The sequence below is a fragment of the Rhinichthys klamathensis genome, unplaced genomic scaffold (assembly GCF_029890125.1).
Source record: "Rhinichthys klamathensis goyatoka isolate OS25496 unplaced genomic scaffold, OSU_Roscu_1.1 h1tg000774l_1, whole genome shotgun sequence".
Classification (NCBI taxonomy): domain Eukaryota; kingdom Metazoa; phylum Chordata; class Actinopteri; order Cypriniformes; family Leuciscidae; genus Rhinichthys; species Rhinichthys klamathensis.
The window spans coordinates 177,029-200,298 of record NW_026607173.1 but is presented as its reverse complement, the minus strand read 5'-3'; the positions used below and the strand labels follow the sequence as shown (position 1 = coordinate 200,298).

Below are 23,270 nucleotides of genomic sequence, written 5' to 3'. Positions count from 1 at the left end.
CCAAAGCTCGCTTTGCTGTAGATAAACCATCACGCTGCCTCAGAAGTTCGTCTGAAATCAGTTTTGTGAGGTATACCTTCGTGCGCAAACGCTTCCTGCAAAGTCATTGCCTGATAAGGCCGTGAGGCAACAAGTCAGCTGCCTAAGTTTTCAGACTCGGTCTATGCATCTTTTTTTGAGTATCATATTTGTTATGTCAGGCATTTATGACTCCTATGATGTAGGACATTGAACATCTGAGCCAAACTGAGCAAAATATATGCAATTTTAATGCTGATATTTATATGGCAGAAAAGTAAGATGAAATTCAGACTACTTGCATAAAATGCATATAAATATCATTTGTCACTCTATATCTCCAATAGTATGTGTCTGTATGATGATATTAAAATGTTTATTTTTATGATCAAAGCTGTAGTTTTTATTTCGGGAGGCAAAACATATAATGCAGTGCAGTACGATGATGATTGAGAGATGAACAAATAAACATTCCTCAAAGTGGCTTCAATCCAGTAAATGTTCATCTTGAAATAACAATATAAAAGTTATTTTTACATTTACCTAAAATTTAGTTAAACGTTCACGTGCCACGACCTGAAGGGGGACGTTTTTACAATTATACTAAAAGGCCTTTTACTTGCCAAAAAATGCATAAACTTCTATTACACACTATCAATCAGACGATAGGCATATATTAGATTGTGTAAACAGGTTTTTCAGCAAAGTTTTGATTATGGTGATAATTTAGAGGAATTAGGAATGTGCATATCAAATATGATACAGACACATGGCATGCGCATTTAAACACGCTTGCGTGCGACACAAAGCTTTTCTCACTATAATGATTCATTATTTCCTGTCTTCCGCTTTCCTGACATTTTGTACATGATGTTCCATTATTGCAGGGCCGTGTGGGGCAAGCCGGCAGGCAGATGAGAGTGAGCGATAGCAGCGGGCAGGGAAACGCAGCCTAGAGATTTTGTGTGACGGGACGGCTTATGCCTTTCAGTGGCAGTTCAGCCCTAGTTATCAAGCCCATCTCAGGGGCTAAAATGGTTCTCTGGAGGTGGGGGCCGACAGGCAGCTCGCTTTGCCCCAGGGAGAGGGGCCTGACAGCACGGTCAGCCTGTCACCGGCAGCCCCTCTCTCGGGAACAGGGCCGTGGGGAGGTTAGAAGCACTCACTCAGACATGTAAAACCATGTTTTGAGTCAAGTATATTTGCTCTTTTAAGCATTAGTTGAAAGTGTAGGGCTGATACATTTGTATTGAGCCAATTGTATCCACTAAATGGAACATTTAGTTCTCATGCATAGTGATAAATGTGAAACTGTGCACAAGTTTATCATACAGGATGTTATCTTACCTTTTTTTCAGGAATTTTAAAAGCAAAATCACATTAGATAGCGTTTTTTTAGGATAATTTAAACACATTTCATGGCAGATGCTTTAGTATCAGGCTGCTGTGACAAATATTGTAGCTTTTGTGCTCCCAAAACAGTGCTATAGTGGTACAGTGAAGGTAACGTCATTAACACCATGGTACTGATAGATTACCATATGTACATACTGTACCATGTTATGTATTTTTATTCAGCTTAGGCTAATTGGAAAAACGTGTCTATGGCGACATTTTGCAAAATAATTACGTTACTTCTTGCTCGTTTCATGACTCTTTCAAAGGGAAATGTCCAATTGATTGGCGCTAAAAGCTTGTTCAGTTTTATCCGAAAATAGACGTGAATCTGGCAATGTTTGAATCTGGCAATGTTTTTATTATATTGGTGGTTGTACGTATTGCACCGGCTCAGAAATCAAATGTCCATTGAGTGGCGCTAAAAGGTTATAATGCTCCATTGCGTTTGAAAATAACGTACCAACTAAACTAAACCTTAAACCGATAGTGTTAAGCAAAGAAAAAATAAGATAAAATGCATTTGCTGAAGCAACCTTCCCATTTGAGCTTGTCTTAAATCATGACTTGTGTTTCACGACACTGCAAGGACGCAGTCAAGTGCAATGCTGTACCAGGTGAGCAACATAGCAAGTTTACTACGTCAGAAAAAACAAAACAAAAAAGCTTGTAGCTGATTATGTGCTGGAAAAGTCCAAATGGATTAGTTTTACAATTCATGCACAATGGTAATGTTTTGAGGTCATTACATAGTAGAACCATGCAAAAATAAGTTATTATTAATAGATAATCTGCCCTGTAATCATAATTTGTGTGAAAAGTAATAAAGGTTGTTGCTGTTTTACTGCCCCTAGTGTTCATTTCAGTGAATTGTATTTATAGGTATGTTTTTGGAGTTTTGCAAAAATGTAGATATGAGCCCATGTTGTTTTTATTACTCATAATAAATATATATATAACAAATAATTACTATTTATTTTAATTTATACAAGACACTTCAAAGTACAACATGGTATATATGTCTAAACATGCTATTCCTATGCTGCCATATCCAAAACACTGGTCAAACCATTTTACATTCTGTTGGTGCAGAAGAATGAATAATCAAATTAAATATAAGGATTTGCATTAAGGCATTAAGCTGGCTAAACTCGAAAATGTTGGCATATAAAGTGTTTTTTAAGCCTTTGTTGATAAACATGTAGTCAAGTTTCAGAATAACTGATACATTTTCAGCCAATAGTTCAATGTAATTCAAGCTGTTCTCTGACTAAAATGTTATAGGGTCTTATAATGTCGCCTTGATCCCCCTCTCATTTGATAAACAGATGACTGGAGTGTAACATGCGGCCTTTAGCTCTGAATCCTGGCAAGAGTTCTCACTGTTCTATCCACTGCATGGACAATGTGTGGAATGGAACACTCCCTGAATCCAAGTGATTGCCGCAGCTATTTATTTTAAGGGCACTTGACAGCTAGTCAAAATAACTCCCTATTTAAGCCTGTACTGTATTAGGTCATCCAATAAGGGCCGTGTGGTCGGGTTGTGTGATGTTTATATCCAAACATGAATCTATGCCGCCAAGAAGTGTTTGGAATTACAACTTGGTTGAAGGGTGAAAGAACTGGCTTTGCTTTGTAAGGTGAGTGCAGTTACTGATGACCGGTCAAAATTTTGACCAGGCTTTGACCTAGCTATAACTGGTGAGCCAAAGTGTGTGTGGATGTCTAAGTGTGAAAGCGGCTCCACAGATTAATTGCTGAAATAAATCACAAGCACACTCAAGTACACACATTCACTTACACATAAACGCATCCATGTAAACAGGTCCTATTTGCTTCTTGCTTGTCTAGTAATTTGTAAATCTATCAAACAGAAACCTAGAGCAACAGCACGGAACCGTGATTGATAAAATCGGCCAAATGTACTGTAGGCCTACATCTCTCAGAAGACAGAAAAATGCTCACAAGCATATCCACGCCAAGACACACACGCACATGGTGTTAACGGTGACTGCTGATGGTTTCGCATTTTTAATTTGCAAATTTATGCTGACATTTGAAAACACACCATCAGTTTAGCTGCACAAGTTCAGCTGGGCCAAGCATATTATCATTTTGTGCTGTATAATATGATTTCCTCAAGTGAACACTTACATGCACGCGCATTCACACACATGCACCACACTTTGACTCATCTCCCGACTGTGCCTATCGTTGTTTGGTGTCAGCCTCCTCAAAAGCACCACTAAAGCTTCTTTTGTCATGTCCAGTGTTATTTTAGAATTATTTATACATTATAGTATTTATTCATATTTTCAGGAGCTAGATTTTGTCATGTTTTTATCATTCATCTCGCTTATTTTATTTTTATTTTATTTATATCAATTAGTTGCCAGGGTAACATTTACAATTTCTGTTTAAGTTTTTTAGGTTTTATTAGCCAATTCATTAGCTCCTTTAGGCAAATAACTAGATATAAATAGTTTCAGTTACCTTACCACAAAACCACACTGGTTTTGTCTAATTTCAATTTATGGTTGTTTAGGATGTTTAGTCAGCTGAGAACTAAATTAATTATTGCGCTTCATAGTGAATCTGAATGGTTTAGTGCAGTGGTTCCCAATCCTGGTCCCGCAGCACTGCACATTTGATGGTACGTTTACATGAGAACGATATGCTTAAAACGGAGAAGTTTTACCTTTGAGTTCTCTGCATGCATACAGACGACACCATTGTTAAAACGATCCGCGAAAACGACTAAAACCCTGTATACTGCTGCCAGGCCATTAGATGGCGATTAAACACTATAGATTGAACATACACTCACCGGCCACTTTATTAGGTACCCCATGCTAGTAACGGGTTGGACCCCCTTTTGCCTTCAGAACTGCCTCAATTCTTCGTGGCATAGATTCAACAAGGTGCTGGAAGCATTCCTCAGGGAGTTTGGTCCATATTGACATGATGGCATCACACAGTTGCCGCAGATTTGTCGGCTGCACATCCATGATGCGAATCTCCCGTTCCACCACATCCCAAAGATGCTCTATTGGGTTGAGATCTGGTGACTGTGGAGGCCATTTTAGTACAGTGAACTCATTGTCATGTTCAAGAAACCAATTTGAAATGATTAGAGCTTTGTGACATGGTGGAAGTAGCCATCAGAGGATGGGTACATGGTGGCCATAAAGGGATGGACATGGTCAGAAACAATGCTCAGGTAGGCCGTGGCATTTAAACGATGCCCAATTGGCACTAAGGGGCCTAAAGTGTGCCAGGAAAACATCCCCCACACCATTACACCACCACCACCAGCCTGCACAGTGGTAACAAGGCATGATGGTTCCATGTTCTCATTCTGTTTACGCCAAATTCTGACTCTAAGATCTGAATGTCTCAACAGAAATCGAGACTCATCAGACCAGGCAACATTTTTCCAGTCTTCAACTGTTCAATTTTGGTGAGCTCTTGCAAATTGTAGCCTCTTTTTCCTATTTGTAGTGGAGATGAGTGGTACCCGGTGGAGTCTTCTGCTGTTGTAGCCCATCCGCCTCAAGGTTGTGCGTGTTGTGGCTTCACAAATGCTTTGCTGCATACCTCGGTTGTAACGAGTGGTTATTTCAGTCACTGTTGCCCTTCTATCAGCTCGAACCAGTCTGGCCATTCTCCTCTGACCTCTGGCATCAACAAGGCATTTCCGCCCACAGAACTGCCGCTCACTGGATGTTTTTTCTTTTTCGGACCATTCTCTGTAAACCCTAGAGATGGTTGTGCGTGAAAATCCCAGTAGATTAGCAGTTTCTGAAATACTCAGACCAGCCCTTCTGGCACCAACAATCATGCCACGTTCAAAGTCACTCAAATCAACTTTCTTCCCCATACTGATGCTCGGTTTGAACTGCAGGAGATTGTCTTGACCATGTCTACATGCCTAAATGCACTGAGTTGCCGCCATGTGATTGGCTGCTTAGAAATTAAGTGTTAACGAGCAGTTGGACAGGTGTACCTAATAAAGTGGCCGGTGAGTGTATAATACGCATGTGCATGACGTCATCATTTTCGCAGATTCACGTTTTTTTTTGTTTACACGGAGACCGATTTCTAAAACTTGCACTTTGAAACCCGCTTTCAAAAGTTTGCGTTTTCAGGCACCCAAAACGCAGTTGTCGTGTAAACGAACGGCCAAAACGCACCAAAAGTTTTACGTTTTTAGTTGAAAATGGTGTCTTGTAAACCGCCCTTTTAGGCCCTGTTTACACGAAAACGATTCCGGGTGAAAACGTAATAATATTTTATCGGATGTGCCTTTCGTTTACACGACGACGGCGTTTTTGGGGCTTAAAAACGCAAAAAAGTGAAACCACCCTCCAAAGTGGAAATCTTGAAAACGCTCCACCGTCGCGTTTCCGTTTAAACGGGTAAAGACGCAAATCTGCTCATGGCGGCTCTCGTCGCGTACGCATTTACGTCACAGGCATGCGCCAGTACAGGAAAATAACAACCAACATGTCGGATTATTTCCATACGTCGGACCTTCAAGTTGCCCTAGCAGCTCTGATAAACGTCCAAGAGTCTTTTCAATTTCGCGCTACTAGGGAGAGAAGTAGAAGGAAGGTTGTACGCAGGCGCACGGACTTGTTGTTGTTGTGTGGCAGTGCTTCACATTGCCACCTAGCCGCCTGGAGTGCATACTACATCGCATTTCTAACACTTTTGCGTCTCCATATGCACGCAGATTTCCCCCCCATAACGCTCGTCTAAACGCAGAATAAAAAGTGAAAACGAAACGCCACTTTTGCGTTTTCTCTTCAGATCGTTTCCGTGTAAACATGGCCTTAGCTGTCTCCCTAATCAAACACACCTGATTCAATTCATCAGCTCTTTAATAAAGACTCCAAGGCTGAATCTGAAATCGCCCCTATACCCTCAAATACCCCTTTTCCACCAACAAGAACCAGGTGCTGGTTCAGAGCTAGAGCTAGTGTCGGTTCGGAGTTGGTTCGACTGATGAGCCTCCAAAGAACCGGTTTGCTTTTCCACAGGCTAAAGAGCCAGCACAGAGCCAGGTCTTACGTCACTGTATACATCTCATGTTGCCCAGCAACGCTAGCGCGGCAGCGCCAAACACAAACACACCAGGCTTGTTCAAGATGCATCGGCTTCTCGCAGACCGATTGGCGCTTGACATCAAAGCACTGCAAACACGATCGAAAAGCACAAGGAGTCGTATGCTCTCCACACACTCCCGCAGCTCCGATCGGTCCGCGCCGCTCCGATGCATCTCCAACAAGCCTTCTATCAACAATGGCGGTCGCTGCGTTACTATTGATGCTCATGGCTTTGCGAACCTAACGTACATCGGCATCCAAACACGGCGAATACAACGCGTTCGTGCAGCTCGCCGTAACTTGCATAAACGGAGATTACAATCGAGCTGCAAAAATGAAAAATTCAAAAATGGCGGTCACAAGTTTCTGTTCGTCTTGTTGGCCACGGTAACCCCGGCCCCAGCCGCTGACGTAAGCGGTTCTTACTTCTAGACCAGCAATGATTTGGTGCTACTTAAGAACCACTTTTACTGGTTCGGAGCTGGTACTTTGGTGGTCGAAAACCAAAGAACCGATTTGAAACTAGGCTCTGGCTCCGAACCAGCACCAGCTCTGCCTTGGTGGAAAAGGGGTAAAATAGGGCATTATTTGAGGGTACGGCCATTTGTAGTGGTGTCCGAAACCATAGCGGACGATATTGAGTGCACTCATTCTATCCCACATTGCACCGCAATAACAAGTGTACAGCCGATGTACGTTCAAAGGCTGTCCGAATTCTCTCACTCGTTTTCATTCACTCATTCAAGTGAACTGTATTAGTGGACTAACATAGGGAATAGTGATTGAGGGTTTAGGGGTCTCAAACTCAGCTCCTGATGGGATACAGGGCCCTGTCGAGTTTAGCTCCAACCAGCTCCAACTCACCTGCTTAAAAGTTTATAGTAATCCTGAAGACCTCGATTAGCTGGATCAGGTGTGTTTAATTTGGGTTGGCGCAAATCTCTGCAGGGCTGTTACTCTCCACCCCTGCTCCAAGACCTCAAATATGTATGTTAGAATAGATAAGAGAGTGCACATGTTTTGATGTCTGTTGTGGGTACTCCAGGATCAGGATTTGAAACCATTGGTTCAGTGAATTTCACTGGTTATATCTCTCATTCTGCGTGAACCAGTTATATTTAGGTATATGTCATGGCTCCATCTTGCTTCCAGAGGGCCACGTTCCTCCAACACACCTGCCTGGAGGTTTATAGTAATCCTGAAGACCTTGATCAGCTGGCTAAGGTGTGTTTAATTAGGGTTGGAGTTGAGCTCAGCAGGATGCCGGATTGGACATCCCTAGTATAAGTGGTATTTTCCTGGAATGATAATGGCTATGGGAGCAGTGGCACTGGTGCCACCATTGGGCAATGCAGATAATTGGTTTGGGCTGTTTCATCACACTTATGGAGTGTTTGACTTCTGGTGTTTCTCATATGCAGTGAATAAAAAAAAAAAAAAAAGAAGAAAAAAGAGGGCGACCACTTAGTTGCAATGGTTGCGAAATGCAACAGAGCCTTGTCATCAATAAGAAACCTCTGAAGTTTTGATGGAGAAGCTTGTCAAACAACCGTAGAGAGAGTCTGAATTCCAGTGGGCATAAGCAAATTTATTCACTTTGCAATGAAGGGAGGGGAAAAGCAAGGGAGTGCAAGGAGGAGGGAAAGAAGAGGGAGGGTAACATCACTTGGAGTTGGAAAATAGTCCCCGCAGGGCATGTTTGGAGAAGCACAAGTTAACATAAAGCTTGTTGCTCGGCTTACTAGCATACTCTTGCATTCTGCTTCTTTCCCAGGCTCTGGTTTCCTGTCCTGTATTCATTTCCATGCTTCTGTCATCCTCCTCTGTCCATACACACATCTTTTATTATTTTATGCTTGCTTTCTCATCTCTTGCTCTCTAAAGTGGTGGTTTCTTGTGGGGCCTTTCTTCAGGGGCCTGTAGCCTCAGCTGATCTTCATTCTTAGCCACCTGATGCTCATCACAGAGCCAATTTAACACCCCACACACATCTGTGAGAGAGAGAGTATGGGGGGAATTTGTTGCCAAGAGAAATGGAAGTCTGTGTGTGGAAAAGAAAGAGTAATTTAATTATTTTTTATTAAATTTTGTGCCTGTTATTGGCATGTTCATATATATAACTTTCAGGACATTTTGTTAATGTGATTGACCGAAATGTTTTCTGCCGTGTTTGACTGTGTCAACGTCTGTTTCGTGCACACAATAATCTGTCATTATCATTATGTCAATTTTTAATTTACATTCAATATCCATATAAGTCAACTAGAAGAAAAAATATCACTGAATATTAGTATAAATTACAGTGTTGGTTCTGTTGACATTTCAGGTGAACCGAGCACACACTTACATTAGTCATTCACTGAAGTCAAAACGTTTGGTGTTTGAAATACAATGCCTTCCAAAAGTATAACTATATATTTTTTTTTTAGCTTGACGAAAATTTCATTGAGGAGGGAGAGTCTGAATTAATAACTGCAAACATCACTTACTGCTGCATATTGATAAAGTGCAAAAACACACAGAAAACACTCACACTCTCGCACACTCTGTTTCTCTAAATTTATCTTGACACAGAATTGCTCGGTTACTTTAGTCGAGTATGAAATGAACCTTGTTTTAGCGCAATGCTTGATTGACAGGTGAGTAGGAGGTATTTTCTGGAGCATATGAGGACGGATTACACTACAAATGCAATATTGTCGCATTCGTTTCAGACTGCCTCGGAGTGAACCGAACATATTCTTTGAAGTACTTTGGAGTACCATGTAAATACCCTGGTATATGAAGTACCATGGCGTGGTATGCTGGATCAAAGTATTACCGTGCTAGATAAATACATTATTTCTGACTGTCATCTTCATGTTGTAGACACATCTGATTATACATTTTATCTAATTCCTTCAAGCCAGCGATATGAATTACCTTAAGCTTTGATCTTAACACATATCTCCTGTGTTTGTTTCTGTGTACAGCATGTTTGTACCGTTCAAATGTCTGTTACAAGGTTTTTGCTTGCTTTGCTCTGGGACACACTATGTTCTGCCAGTTGAGTGTCATCTGATGGCTGCTACCCAGAACTGAAGCACCACAGGTGGTGTCACACATGAGACCATTTTTTCCATGTCTGGGGACAAGTTGGGGTTTTCCTTGGACATGGTGTTCAGCCTCCTTTTTATGGAGTCAGCTTAGACAGCTTGGTGGAAGTTGCACTGATCTGGTGCCAAAATTCATCCCGGTCCTGATAAATATCCTACATCAACAGTACAACCAGTAGGGGTACAACTGGGCTAAAGGCGCCTCGGGGTAAAAAGGTGCCATTGATTTGATTTTCCTCTAAACCACTAGATGGCACACAAACTTGCCGTAGCACTATTAAAAACATCCGCTTTTCAAGATGCATGTATAAATTTGGCTGAATTGTCTTCCAGTTTTGTTCAAGGTAATTAAAGCAACAGTTTTTCAAGAACAGAAGAATATGTAAAAGTATGGTATTTGGGGTAAAAAGCACCCCTGCTGTGACACAATAATTAACATGATCAACAAGACACAATAATTAACATAAGAAATAGCTGGCTGACTTTTCCATTTGTTGACATGACATGGTTAGATTCAGATCAGAGTTTGGTGTCCACCTTAGAGATAATCACCATATTTATAATGAAACCATCATATTTAAAAATATGATATTAATTAAATCATGTAATAAAATATAATGTATTGTTACTACTGTGAATCTATTTCAAAGTATTATGGGATCTCCTTCAATGCTGTCAGAATCTTTACTTTTTAAAATAATTTTGTTTTTGTATTTTTAAAAGATATTTTTGTATTAACATATTTTAATGACAGCATATTTATTGAATTTTTAATTTCCAAAATAAAGAGAAAATAGTACAAACTTATTAACTTACATACTTATTAGTACAAACTTATTAACATTAACATGGCTATATTTACTTATTTTGGCTAAAGTATTTGTATCAATACTGTGTGCCTTTTATAAAAGGCCTCCCACACCACCTCATATATTTATACGATTTTTAAACAAAATAAACCACTTTTATGATTTATTTTCACACAAAAATCTGTTGCTCCATAAATGTTCAATACAAATATATTCTTTCTGCAATCATACACTATGGGGAGTAGTGAATAGCACATTTTTCTTAAGGTGTGCCTTTAGCCCGGACAATATGTTGTACAACAATGCAACAAACACACACACACACACACACACGCAGTCGCCCTGTGCAGTAATATTCACATTTTGTAACGTGTCACCAGTCGTAAGTGCGGGATAGCCATTGTGGGCTATTTTTAGTCTGGGACGGTAATCTCTTCTAAGAGCCTTTCAGGGCCCGTCTCTTTCTAACCTGGCCGGAAATGCTAAGCCAATAAGCCTCAGGCGTCTGGCTCAACTCGAGGCCAGGAGAGAAAGTGAGTCCCGGTACAGGCGTTTCCTGGATTATTTAATACTTCAGCATCGCAGGGAGGGGGAGTTTGAATCTCTGAATTCCAGGAATGCTGGTTCTTTTAGGGCTTATGCACTGCAGGGTACAGAGTGTTTTGGACATAGCTTAGTGGCGTCACACTGCACACTTTCATGGAGTGGGTAAATTAACAAACAAATGCTACATTTCTGCAATGAGGACTGATCTGATTGGGTGCATTGTAGACTTGCATGGGCACATTTTTAATAGCTCTGTTTGCAAGCTAAAATGAACCACTGTAACATATATTCCTAACAGTTGCCATGAGACAGTTTTTTTTTTCCAGTCTCATTCCTCCATCCATCTGTAGTTCATCCTTTTATTCCCATCAGTGATATAAAGTGTGAACATATATTTTGAGCGGCTGTGAGTGATGTATCCTTGTCACTTGTTGATGGTTAAAAGATGTAATTCAGTTCTGTACACAAATATTATTATTTTTATGTGCACAAATGCACACAAAAGCAAATTTCTTTGCTTTTGCGGACCAGGCCAAGCCATACCTTTTAAATGTTTACATGCACGCTTATACACATAGTCCCTCCAAAAGTTTAGAATTTCTCTAAGTAATATGAGCATAAGTCCTTATCATCTCATGGCGTAGATGCATTTTGAAGTCATTTGTAATTATACTTGAAGACCCGCAGATGATTACATAATAATGACAATATAGACATCTTTAAGGAGGCAATAACACAAGAAATGCTCGCAATACGAAGTTTCAAACATTGTCCAGAATAGAGATCATAAATGGCTATGTTTTCTAGATACTGATTAATTCATTCGTTGATTTGTTTGTTCACTCGTTCATTCGTTTTGTGTGTGTTTGTTTAAATTATTTGGGTTGCAAAGTGATGATCTGGATTTATGCTGATATTGTCCAAAATGTGCATTTTACAATGCCTTTTAAAAGTTTGGGATCAGTAGGATTTTCTTTGTTTTTTAAATACGTATTTTCTGCTCACCAAGGCTGCATTTATTTGATCCTAAATACAGTAAAAGGCTGTAATGTGAAATATTATTACAATTTAAAACAACTGTTCTCTGTTTGAATTTATTTCATTCTAATACGCTGTGCCGGTAAACTTTACATCCGCACCACCGCGGTGGCTGAGTAGCATGTGAATGCTGTTTTACATGAATATTACGACACGAGTGAACCACAAAGCTTTGTTTACAAAATAAATAATAGGTTAGCAAATAAATGTTACATCGCAGCCATGGAAATATTTGGAATCATGACGAAAGAGAGAGTTGTGCCTGAGCCCATAAATTTAAGCTTTGTCGGCTTTGTATTCTGGTTTGCGATCTGGTCTCCCGATTATCAGCGAATTTAACAATATTCTATTAGTTATTCCACTGGGCATGGAATCTCTTGTTTCTTTCCCCAAATCTTCACTCACGTCTCATCCATTTTCGCAGGGGATTAAAAATGTTTTTTTTTCCTTTGGTTCGCTTTTCATTAGGCCTATTATATTCGCATTATTTACTGTGGTAAAGTAGAAAAACGCTGTAGGACAGATAGCCTACCTTTTTAGTTGCATGTCAAATTCTTTTCAACACAGTCTGTGCTTATTATTAGACTTCAAGTTTCAAGTTTATTTGTAAAGAGCGTGATTTTAGTTTTGCTTTCTCTGGCAGCGCAAAATCAAACATAGCCTAAATGTCTTGCCCTTATGGAAGATACAATTTGCTCTTCAGACCTTTTACAACAAGTAGAAAACATGAAGATATCAGAAAAGAGATCGATGGTCTTTTTCCTGCTATATATATATTTTTTTTTCACAACACCTACCAACCACCGCGCCACCGCGGGTAGTTAGTCCATTACCACCATGGTGGTAAAAAATGCCACCGTTCACAGTCTTGCTTGCTCAAGAAACATGTGTTCCTATTATCAATGTTGAAAACAGTTGTGTAGGCTATAATTTATAAATTTTCATAACATTATAAATATCTTTACTGTCACTTTTGATCAATTTAATGCATCCTTGCTGAATAAAAGTATTCACTGACCCCAAACTTTTGAACAATAGTGTATAATCTTACAAAAGCTTTCTATTTCAGGTAAATGCTGTTTTTTTTTTACTTTCTATTCCTCAAAGAATCCTGAAAAAATGTACACAACTATTTTCAACTGATAATAATCAGAGAAGTTGCTTAAGCAGAAAATCAGCATATTAGAATGATTTATGAAGGATCATGTGACACTGAAGACTGGAGTAATGATGCTGAAAATCCAGCTTTGCCAACACAGAAATATTTTAAAATATATTCAAACAGAAAACTATTAATTTAAATTGTAATAATATTTCACAATAGCACTGTTTTTACTGGGGTTTTTTATATTTTATTTTGCATTAAATAAATGCAGCCTCTGTGAGGATAAGAGACTTCTTTCAAAAACATTTAAAAATCTTATTAATCTGCAGTGTATACACAAACAGAGAGAAAAAGCAAAAGGGGGGAGGGGGGAAGGGGGGAAGGGGGGAAGGGGGGGGGGGGGGGGGGGACATGTTTAAAGTGCAATGGGAATAATCGTCTCACAAAGTCAAGGTCTGGTAGATCTCCCCTCACCTACAGGAGATGGAAGTCAAGGTAAAAGATAATGCATTTATTTAGTAATCAGCAAATAGCTTTTATCCAGTAGGGGTGAGAGCAGTGCAGTGGGTTCTGATAAGATCATTTGCTTTCAGGTGTTTTGCTAGCTACTGTACTCAGCATTGAGTGTAAATTGAATAGCATGACCTTTTGCAGCCGAATCAAATTGACTGCGTTTCCACACACATTTGGTGGTTTCAATTACCATACATTTTTTTGATATTGGAGTCCGTAACCCCACTCGTTCCTCATGGATACTCGAATGGGAGCATGTGTTCATGATAGAACACGCACGCATGCAGGCATGCAATCTAAGCTTTTTTTGGCTCTCTGCTTTCTGAATACAGACGTATTCAGGCAATTGACCCTTGTGCAGTTAACACATATGCTTTATTATAGAAAGAGAACTATAGTCACGTCTTTCTCCTTTGTTGTCGCTCCTCCGCGTGCTTGGTGCAGTGTCGGTAATGATGTGCCCTGCTGCTGATATCATGGTGACAAATGACGGGCCGCCCTGCGGTTTGATGCTCATAAGCCTGCCAGCAGCCGAAAGGTCAGAGGGGGATTCGAAGGGTAACAAAGCACTTTTAACAAGAGAAGAGGGTGACTTTACATGCTTAAATATCAGCTTTATATGTCCACGTTTCCACATGCATGGCTGTTTCTCTGCCCTGCTGCATTGGAATGAAACAGGACTCTCTTTCCTTTCATACCGTTCCTCTTTCCTTGTATTTTCTTTGGCTGTCTAGCACATCATTGCATGATCCCCATCCTGTATATGTTTATTCTCACAAAAGATTGCCTACCTCTGCAGATTTGCCACCTCTGACTTAAGCGAAGTTCTGTTCACATGCACGTTTCAAAAAGGAATAACGATGTGTGTTTTTTTTTTTTTCTTCACTGCATTTACATATTTAGACTCCAGCTCTTTAGGAATCCGAGCACCCTAGTGTCAGCATTATTGGACAAGTTTCTAAAATAAGTAGTGCATCAATATGTCTGAGCACCGAAAACTACGTTTATTCTAATTGCATTAGAAACAGAGCTGTGGACCATCTGTTGCACCACTGCTAAGAAACAGCATGTAAACTCCCCTTTCTCTCTTCATGTTTAGTGCATCCATTTACATTGTCAGTTTGTTGTAGTCCCTGTCATCTCTTTCACTTTTCTCTTTCTCTTTGTAAGAGCAATTATCTCTCAGTAGAAAGTGTTTGTGGTTCCGATTATCAAGTCATGGGCACTTGCAACCACATATAAATTGGCAATTATATTTTAGGGTGTATTCCAGGAAAGTCCGATAGTTCACTTGCTTTGGTCCGGACCAAATACCTTTTTTTTTTTTTTTTTGGGTATGGTTCGCTTTCACACTGCTCTTTTTGCAAGTGAACCAAAATTTGTAAACAAAACCACACGTGTGCTTAGGTCGTCCATTCATTGGACAAGGATTCTCAAGTAGGGAAATCAGGAAGTGCAAAAAAGGCTCAGCATGGAGATATTTTGTACTGCAATATTTGTTCTTTTACTAATTTTGTGTTATTCTGTGCTACATGGGCAGCTGTGCTACATGGGCATCTGCCCAAATGTTAAAGGGATACTCCACTTTTTTTGGAAATAGGCTCATTTTACAACTCCCCCAGAGTTAAACTGTTGAGTTTTTACCGTTTTTTTATCCATTCAGCCGATCTCCGGTTCTGGCGGTACCACTTTTAGCATAGCTTAGCATACATCATTGGAGTTGACAAGACCATTAGCATTTCTCAAAAAAAAAATGACCAAAGAGTTTTGATATTTTTCCTATTTAAAACTTGACTCTTCTGTAGTTACATCGTGCACTAAGACCGACGGAAAATGAAAAGTTGCGATTTTCTAGGCTGGTATGGCTAAGAACTATACTCTCATTCCTGCGTAATAATCAAGAAACTTCAATGCCGTACCATGAGAGCAGCAGGCGTAATGATAAAGGAAAAATATCAAAACTCTTTGGTCATTTTTCTTTAGAAATGCTAATGGTCTTGTCCACTTCAATGATGTATGCTAAGCTATGCTAAAAGTGGTACCGCCAGAACCGGAGATCGGCTGAATGGATTCAAAAACGGTAAAAACTTAACAGTTTAACTCTGGGGGAGTTGTAAAATGAGCCTATTTCCAAAAAAAGTGGAGTATCCCTTTAATAAGGCAGCTCGTCTCTTCGAAGCTCCAGGTCAAACCACGACTCATTTTATCAAATGTAGTAGGCTACAACAGATCACTTTCCCATAACGCAACTCCGACTACGGAAGCCTGTTAACTCAAAGGCGCAGTGCTTTCTTGCAATTGGGTCGGTTCATGTTCACACCGTAAACGAACCGTACCAGAGTTCGTTTGGAACCGTACCGAGACCACCTCTTCAGCTGGGTTCTCGGTTCGGTTGTTTGGTCCGCTCCCGAGTTCGATTGCTGTATTCACACCTGCCCAAAAGGTCCGCACCAAGGGGAGGGGAAACGAACTAGAGTTCGATTCAATCGAACCAAACAAGGCAGGTGTGAATATTTCCTTGCATTATTCCGATTGCTTACATGATAAAATAAGCAATGGCTCTTGTTGCTGATGAGTTTGATTGGTACCTGTTCAAGCTTCTGGTCGTGGTGTTCAGACAGTGTCAAGGGGGTGGTAATGTTGGTGAGGGTTATGAAAAGTTAATCTTTGCCATACTCCGTCTCTCTGTGATCATTGCCTCTGGAGCAGGCATGCCTCGGTGCCCAGCTTGCAGGATCATTTGCGGGGGAAATGAGGTTTGAAATAGTTCTAGTGATTCCACTGGCAGAATCCTATTTTTGAGTATGACATATGACTGCTGTGCCATTTACGTATACTGTGACACAATCTGGTTAGGTTTATTGAGGGAGGCTTACGTTGGAATGTTTTTGTTAATGTCAATATGTGTGCCTTTCCTTAGGTATGGTGGTCTTTTTATTTTATTTTTGCTGTCCATGAATTAAATTAGTGTCATATTCAGTGCTCTGTACCATGTTTCTCTCTCTATTCCTACCCACAATGCTATGATGACCAGGCCAAGCACACATAATGCAGCACGTTACTTGGATTTATTAGCTGTGGAATCAGAGGTAAACTAATCACTCTCTTTCCATAAAGCCTATAAACCTTAAACGTTTGTTTAATCTTTTTTCAAAACTTTCAGATGAGGCTTTGTTCAACCAGTGTTTTTAAGTTAAAATGTACAGTTATAAGATTTTCTTATTTCCAATTCTACAATTCTCCATCCTGCTTACCACCACCTCTATTCAAATTCTGAATTTGAACTGAAATTCAAAAGGCATTCATAATCCAGTTCTGAATGGCATAAAAAAACCTTGTTTGTGTCACAGCAAGAATTAGTCAAACTATAGACAAATATTGAAATGGGCAAAACAATATTCAGAGATGTGAGTTTTTAAAAAACTGTTTTGGTTTTAGAGAGAATAAAAAGAGAAAAAAAAATCCATCAATCTTCACTTTAAACTTTTTCCACATATATTCTAGCTCATTTAATGTCTTCCTTGTGATTGTGCAAGGCTTTGGTTGTAAAACTCACTCTGAGTAATTGACTTTCCAGGTTTTATTACCTGCAGAGTTTTCCTTCTCTGTCGCGGCGGAGATGCAAGGCTGCAGACACACAGGAAATACGAACCTCATATTTTACTATCTTTTAAAAAAATTCTTTCGTCACCTGTGGGGTATTCGCTCAGATCCCTGAATGAAATTGGATGGATTATTTTTCAGTTTGCAGTGAAGTTAATTATGTGGGTAAATTATGGGGTAAAAGAAAAGGACCATGCTACCTGTTATCAGTGGCATAAGTTATATCTCAGGAATACAATGGCTTAGGTGGAACTCAATAAAAGAGTTAAAGCAAGGACAATTTCAAAGACAAACCTGTCTGATAACAAAAGAACGCACCTGATAATGAATGAATGGTGAAAGCTGGCATGCCTCTGAAGTACTAAGGGAAAGGAGGGGAACTAGATGGAGTGTGACTACCGAGCGCTTGCCAGTGTGTTTTATGGCTAATTGAAGCATTTGTGGTAAAACAGCCATGAATGGCACCCTTTAGAATTAGAGCGGGTTAATATATTGTGATCCCACAATTAGCCCACGATTGTTAAGATCTGTTTAATTCGGTGGGGTCCATTAAGCGGAATGGGAAAGGTCCTTTCTATTTTTCTTCCCTTCTTACTCAAGACCATTTCTCTTTGGAGCTGCCAGAGGCAATCGATGGCTGTGGACACGGCTCCAGAGGTTGCCAGGCAAATCTGACCACTCTGGCACTGAGCTGGATGTACTTTGCAAATGTTGGTTGCACTTTGAATTATGAGTCGGAATGGAGGACAAAGGTTATTGAGCCTGTTTCATAGAATACGAGATAACCAATGTTGAAAGAGGAGTGCAGGTTTTGGCAGGACGTTTGATTGCTGTATAAACCCTGGAGCACCCTCTGTCATTCTAGATAAAGTCTGAGCTAGAGTTCACACTTAACAAGTACTTTTACTAACCTTATTTGCGTGCATGCTGCTATTGAGAAAACTGTTTCCGTAAAGAAGATCCTCAAATGAATAAAAAACGTTTCTCCTTAAATCAAATGATGAGCATCTATGGGAAGTCATCCCGAATTAGCTGGAAGGAAATACTTATTGTTATTGCCCTCTGTTTTATTGGCTGCCTGGGTTTTTATGAAGTTGCAGAAGACAAATTGCGGGAGACAGCAAAAGCATAGCTCAAAGAAAGGACATTATTAGCCAACCATTAAATGGCAGCAGGCTAAGTCACAGGCTGTGAATTTCTTTCTAGCTGCTTTACGTCAGAACTCAGGTGTCCCTGTGAATGGTACGTCTCGGAAATATGCGCTGTGTTATCTAATCCAATACAGAATTAGGAAACATGTCCTGAGGAGGGCATTATGAATTCAGTGAAGCCGGGCTTAGTATTTTCCTCCCTGTCAGTGCACTAATCAAACGTTAGCACTATCAGCACTAAAATCTCTTAAATAGAGTGAGATAAGTAAAATGGCCTTGTTTTGATGTCTCAAAAGCTGCTCTCGTGAGCATGGGGAGATGCTGGTGTGTAATCGTGGGAAACTATTAATAGAAAAGGGATCAAACGGGGTGATCGTTGCACATGGGACTGACTGGAGGCTAAGCAATGCAACACTTCTATCTAAAGAGGACAGTCCCCCTGCAGCCACCACGATTGTGCCCGAACGCTATCAGCAAGCGATGCTAATCCTGTGGTGTGCATAAAAGGATTTGTTCTTGTTGGCCTGCATACGCCACGTCCCCCAGCAATTTTGGTGTTTATCTTTTGCAATTGCTAAGTCCCGTGGGTTTTGGTGCTGGAACTTCCAGTGCCTGTGACTTTTCCACAGCCACTGCTCTACAGAAACTACCCCTTCTGTGTTACCATCTGCAGAAGAGACAGAGATGGGAACATCAAAGACTGGAAGCAGCGTTTAGCATTTGATTCTGTAATCACACTTCATATGCTCAAAAAATATTGCATCTATTTCAGTTCACAATAAGGCTCCTTATCTATGGATTGCCAGCTTGAATTTTGTTGATGAGCCATTTGAGACGTCTGAGTTAGCGATTGGAGGAACTTAACTTCCCTCTTTTTGTTTCTTACCTCTTTCTCGCTACTTCCCTGGGTATTTGCTGTGTGTCAGCTCAGTTAATGGGTTTCTTAGGGGAGATATTATTTTGGTCCAGTAAGCTGCATGTTTAATGTATGAGTGACAGTGCTGACTCATGTGGCTTAGGCAATTTGTAGTTGAAAGAGATTTTGTAGTAAAAAAAAAAAATGTCTCCATCCTCTATTAGCGATTATAGAGCACTGCTTCACTCAGTCTGAAAACAAAATGACTTCTCCAGACTAAAATGTCCTTCTTTTTTCACTGTTCTTTTTCTTTCCCCTTTTCTTTTCGCCCCCTTAAGAAGATAGATGAGGAAAATGAGGCCAACTTGCTGGCAGTGCTCACAGAAACCCTGGACAGTATCCCAGTGGACGAAGACGGTTTGCCTTCGTTCGAGGCCCTGGCAGATGGGGACGTGACCAATGCCAGTGATCAGAGCTGTCCTTCCACCCCCGATGGCTCGCCACGCACCCCAGAGCCAGAGGAGCCTTCCCTGGTAAGAGACGCTCCTCCCGTGCTTCCCGTGTGCCCAATCCTGTTTTGCCATGAAGCAAGGCCCTCTCATTCTGTTTCCTTCCATCGGTCTTTCTCTGTCCCAAAGTGTTTCACTTTTCCTGACTCCCTCTGTCTGGTCTTCACTAGCACCAGATAAGGAAATGCTGCAGGCCTATCACCAAAAATGGGTACAGACTCGCCAGACAACAGCTCTGGCAGCCTCCTATTGATGTCTGCACAGAACATTACCATAGCACTGTTGAAAAAGCAGATCAAAGTAGATCAGCGTTCCTGAGGTGTTAATTGCATTGTTCATTACTGCAAAAGGAAACATGCACAACAATGTCAAGCTGAAGCAGTGAAGAATATGCTGAAATAATTCAATTTAATCACGTAGACTCTTTTAATCTTTTACTCTAATATTATAGCATTTTCTCTAATAAACCAGCAGCAGACAGCAAAAGTTGAAAACCACATAGCATTTGTTTTGTTGTATGTTAGCAGATTTATGCTCATCACATCAGAATCTGATGAGTATCACAGAAAAAGCATTGCACCAGGTCTACCTGACAAACTGCCACAATATTAGTTTGATCTGACTCATATCCTACCAAATTAAATCCTTAAAGTTTAAGTTTGCATCACACATATACAGGCATATATTGCATAAATGTTTTGCTTTCTTCATTTATGCACATGATACTGCTGTCATCAAATAAATTAGTTTGTCAACTTACAGGATTCTTACATATTTTGACATGTAAATGGCTTGCAAGGAACAATATTTACAAACACCAGAGCATGGTGCATGGTAACAATGCCACGGTCATAGGTTTGATTCTCAGAAAATGCATGAACCAATAAACTCTATACCTTGGATTCAATATAAGTCACTTTGGAAAAAAAAGTAAAAAGCCAAATGCATAAATGTAATGTAATGTAAATGTAATATATATATTTTTGGAGTTCTTTGCATTTTGTAATAAATTCATAGCTTTAATCCTTATGATCTGTTTCTCTGCTGTGTTTGTAGCTGAAGAAGCTCCTCCTGGCGCCTGCTAACTCCCAGCTCAGCTATAATCAATACCCAGGTGGCAAGGCACAGAACCATGCAGCCAGCAACCAACGGATCAGACCAACACCTGCTGTTGCCAAGGTAGCTGCTCGCTGCACTTCTTGCATCAAAGGCCTGGTGTGTGAGCTCATCTGCTAGTTTCATGTAATTTTTTGCTTTCTGATAAATTATACAAATAGTCCAAAGCTTGATTAATTTGTGTCTGTGACGGAGGTGTTGTGGCTGTCTCATCTAAAAGTCTGTTACCCTTAATGACGTTCAGGACTTCTGAATGGCACCATCTCATTTCCATGAAAAAAGAAAATGTGCAGATGTCTTGATAGAATTAGCATTGTTGGTCTCATTGTCACAAAAACAATGATTTATTACCACTGGCACAGTCGTGTTGTAAACTAGAAGAAAAATGAGTAGTTATTTGAGGTGAACATCATGCATAATTCTCTCACCTTCACACAAACACGCTCACACACATGCACAACTCTCTTTGAGGAGTTAATTTTCCATAATGACTTTGACTCTGTTTCTGGAGCTCTGCACATGGCAGTGTCCCAGAGGACACCGCTGTCTCCTCCTGCTGCCTGCATGCAGATTCTTCCTGGAGCCGTCCCAAGACCTCGTAATTAAGATGATGGGCAAAGCACACTCACGTTGCCTTTTGGGAGACTAAACCACCTCTGCACTAACCCCCTGTTCTAATCTACCTATGTTACCAGTGTCCCCTGTTACATGCCATACTCATTCTGCCCCCTCTCTCTCTCTCTCTCTCTCTCTGTTTCTCTGATTCCTGTTCTTTAGACAGAAAACCCCTGGAACAGCAAACCACGTGGGGCCTGTCCCAACCGGTCCATGAGACGCCCTTGCACTGAGCTGCTCAAGTACCTCACCTCCAGTGACGAGGCCTTCCAGACCAAAGCCAGGGAAGCCAAGAGCACCTGGACAGGTTGTGGCAAGGACAGGGGAGGGGCTTGCACCTCTTCCTGCTCATCTTCTTCCTCTCCATCGTCTTCGTCCACCTCCTCTTTCTCGTCTCTGTCGTCCTGCTCCTCTTCCACCGCCTCCAAAAAGAAGACGTCCTCTGCCTCCCCATCATCACAGCAGCAGCAGCAGCAGCAGCAACAGCTGGCATTGCAGGCCCAGCGAGGTGAGAGCCAGGCAGCCAGCACGTGTAGTGTGGCTGGTGAGGGGGCGGGGAAGTGGCGGCGGTGTACTCAAGGGGAGCAATCCGCCCCCGTTGTGCTGTCCCGTGGAGGCGGCTGTGGCCATGCTTGCTCCGGCGAAGAGGGGAGGCTGCCAGGCCTGCAGCCAGCTGTTGACCCAGGCAGCCTGGCCGCTGCCCGCTTTATTAGGTACATGCACTCTTACTCTCTCCCGCCTAGAGAGACGGGTCATGCAGGCAGCTGTGGTCATTGCCTTGAGGCAGGCGGCTTGGCTGAGGCTGGCCATGCTAATAGGCACATCACGGTGACCATTAGGAAAAGGAGGCAAGAGCTAGAGCACCCCATGCTCAGTCAGATGCTCACCTCCAGGCCCAGGCCAGCCCGTTACCGGGCTCACCTGCAGTTGCCCAGTGTCCCCCAGAATAATAGGCGAGACCTACCTGACTTGGCAACTAGAGTCCAAGAGAGCCACGGACACTTAGAGCAAGCTAGCCGTGATCACCCAAGAAAGACACCTAGTTTACATAAACAAACATTTAGTGTGGCCGACCAGAGTGATCTTAAGTTTTCAACCGGGCTTAAATTAGACCTAGAGAGCTGGTTAAGCATGCCAGAACAGGTGACAGGAGACCGCTTGCATGATCTGGTAGGCCAAGCTGGGGAAGATGTTTTTGAATATGTCATAGGCAGCCCCATGTCATTCTCACAGGGCCTGCCAAGCCCCTTGTTCCCAGACTCTTTAGTTCCAGAGCACACGCCCTCCGACTCACAAAAACAGGCACTCTGCAGGCACCTTGATGACCAAGTCCCACCAATGTTAGGTAATCATTGCTGCATCCCTGCCCTCTCTCCTTTGCCTCTCCTCCTTTAACTGCTTCCCAGTTTGACCACACACTAACCCCAGCACTAACACAAACCTAACATTTACTTGGGAGCAAAAACAAAAGCAGACAGCCACACATTTCCCTCCAAAGGATAAACCTCTCAATTGGCACAGACCCTTGTCTGTAGATTAATTATAAATGAAAGACGAGGTATGCCTGTAACACTTTACACTATCACGTGCCCAATTTCAAACTCAGATCTGTGCTGAAAAGCTTCTTTGTCAGGCTGCCGTAATATAGCTGTCTAACTGAGAGATACTCCCTAGCTGCAGTTGGAGACGGTCGCAGCCTCAGGCAACTGCACACGCTTCCTTGACTCTTCTTTCTTCCTCTGCTTTGGTTTCAATTGCATGCAAAATATCCTCTTTTTAGACATAATTTT

The 23,270-nt window shown here is 41.2% G+C and overlaps 1 protein-coding gene across 8 annotated transcripts in view; it reads left to right on the top strand.

Moving 5' to 3' along the window:
- Window positions 1-23,270, top strand: part of ppargc1a (peroxisome proliferator-activated receptor gamma, coactivator 1 alpha) — a 50,605-nt gene that overhangs the window by 7,500 nt on the left and 19,835 nt on the right. For 2 of the 8 annotated variants that reach the window (XM_056243059.1, XM_056243065.1), the window contains exons 3-5: window positions 19,579-19,773; window positions 20,806-20,964; window positions 21,643-22,193. In XM_056243059.1, coding sequence (XP_056099034.1) covers window positions 19,579-19,773; window positions 20,806-20,964; window positions 21,643-22,193 — 905 coding nt within the window. Of the gene's footprint in view, window positions 1-19,578; window positions 19,774-20,805; window positions 20,965-21,642; window positions 22,826-23,270 lie in introns of all 8 variants that reach the window. The other 6 variants (XM_056243058.1, XM_056243060.1, XM_056243062.1 and 3 more) reach the window with 6 other exon arrangements.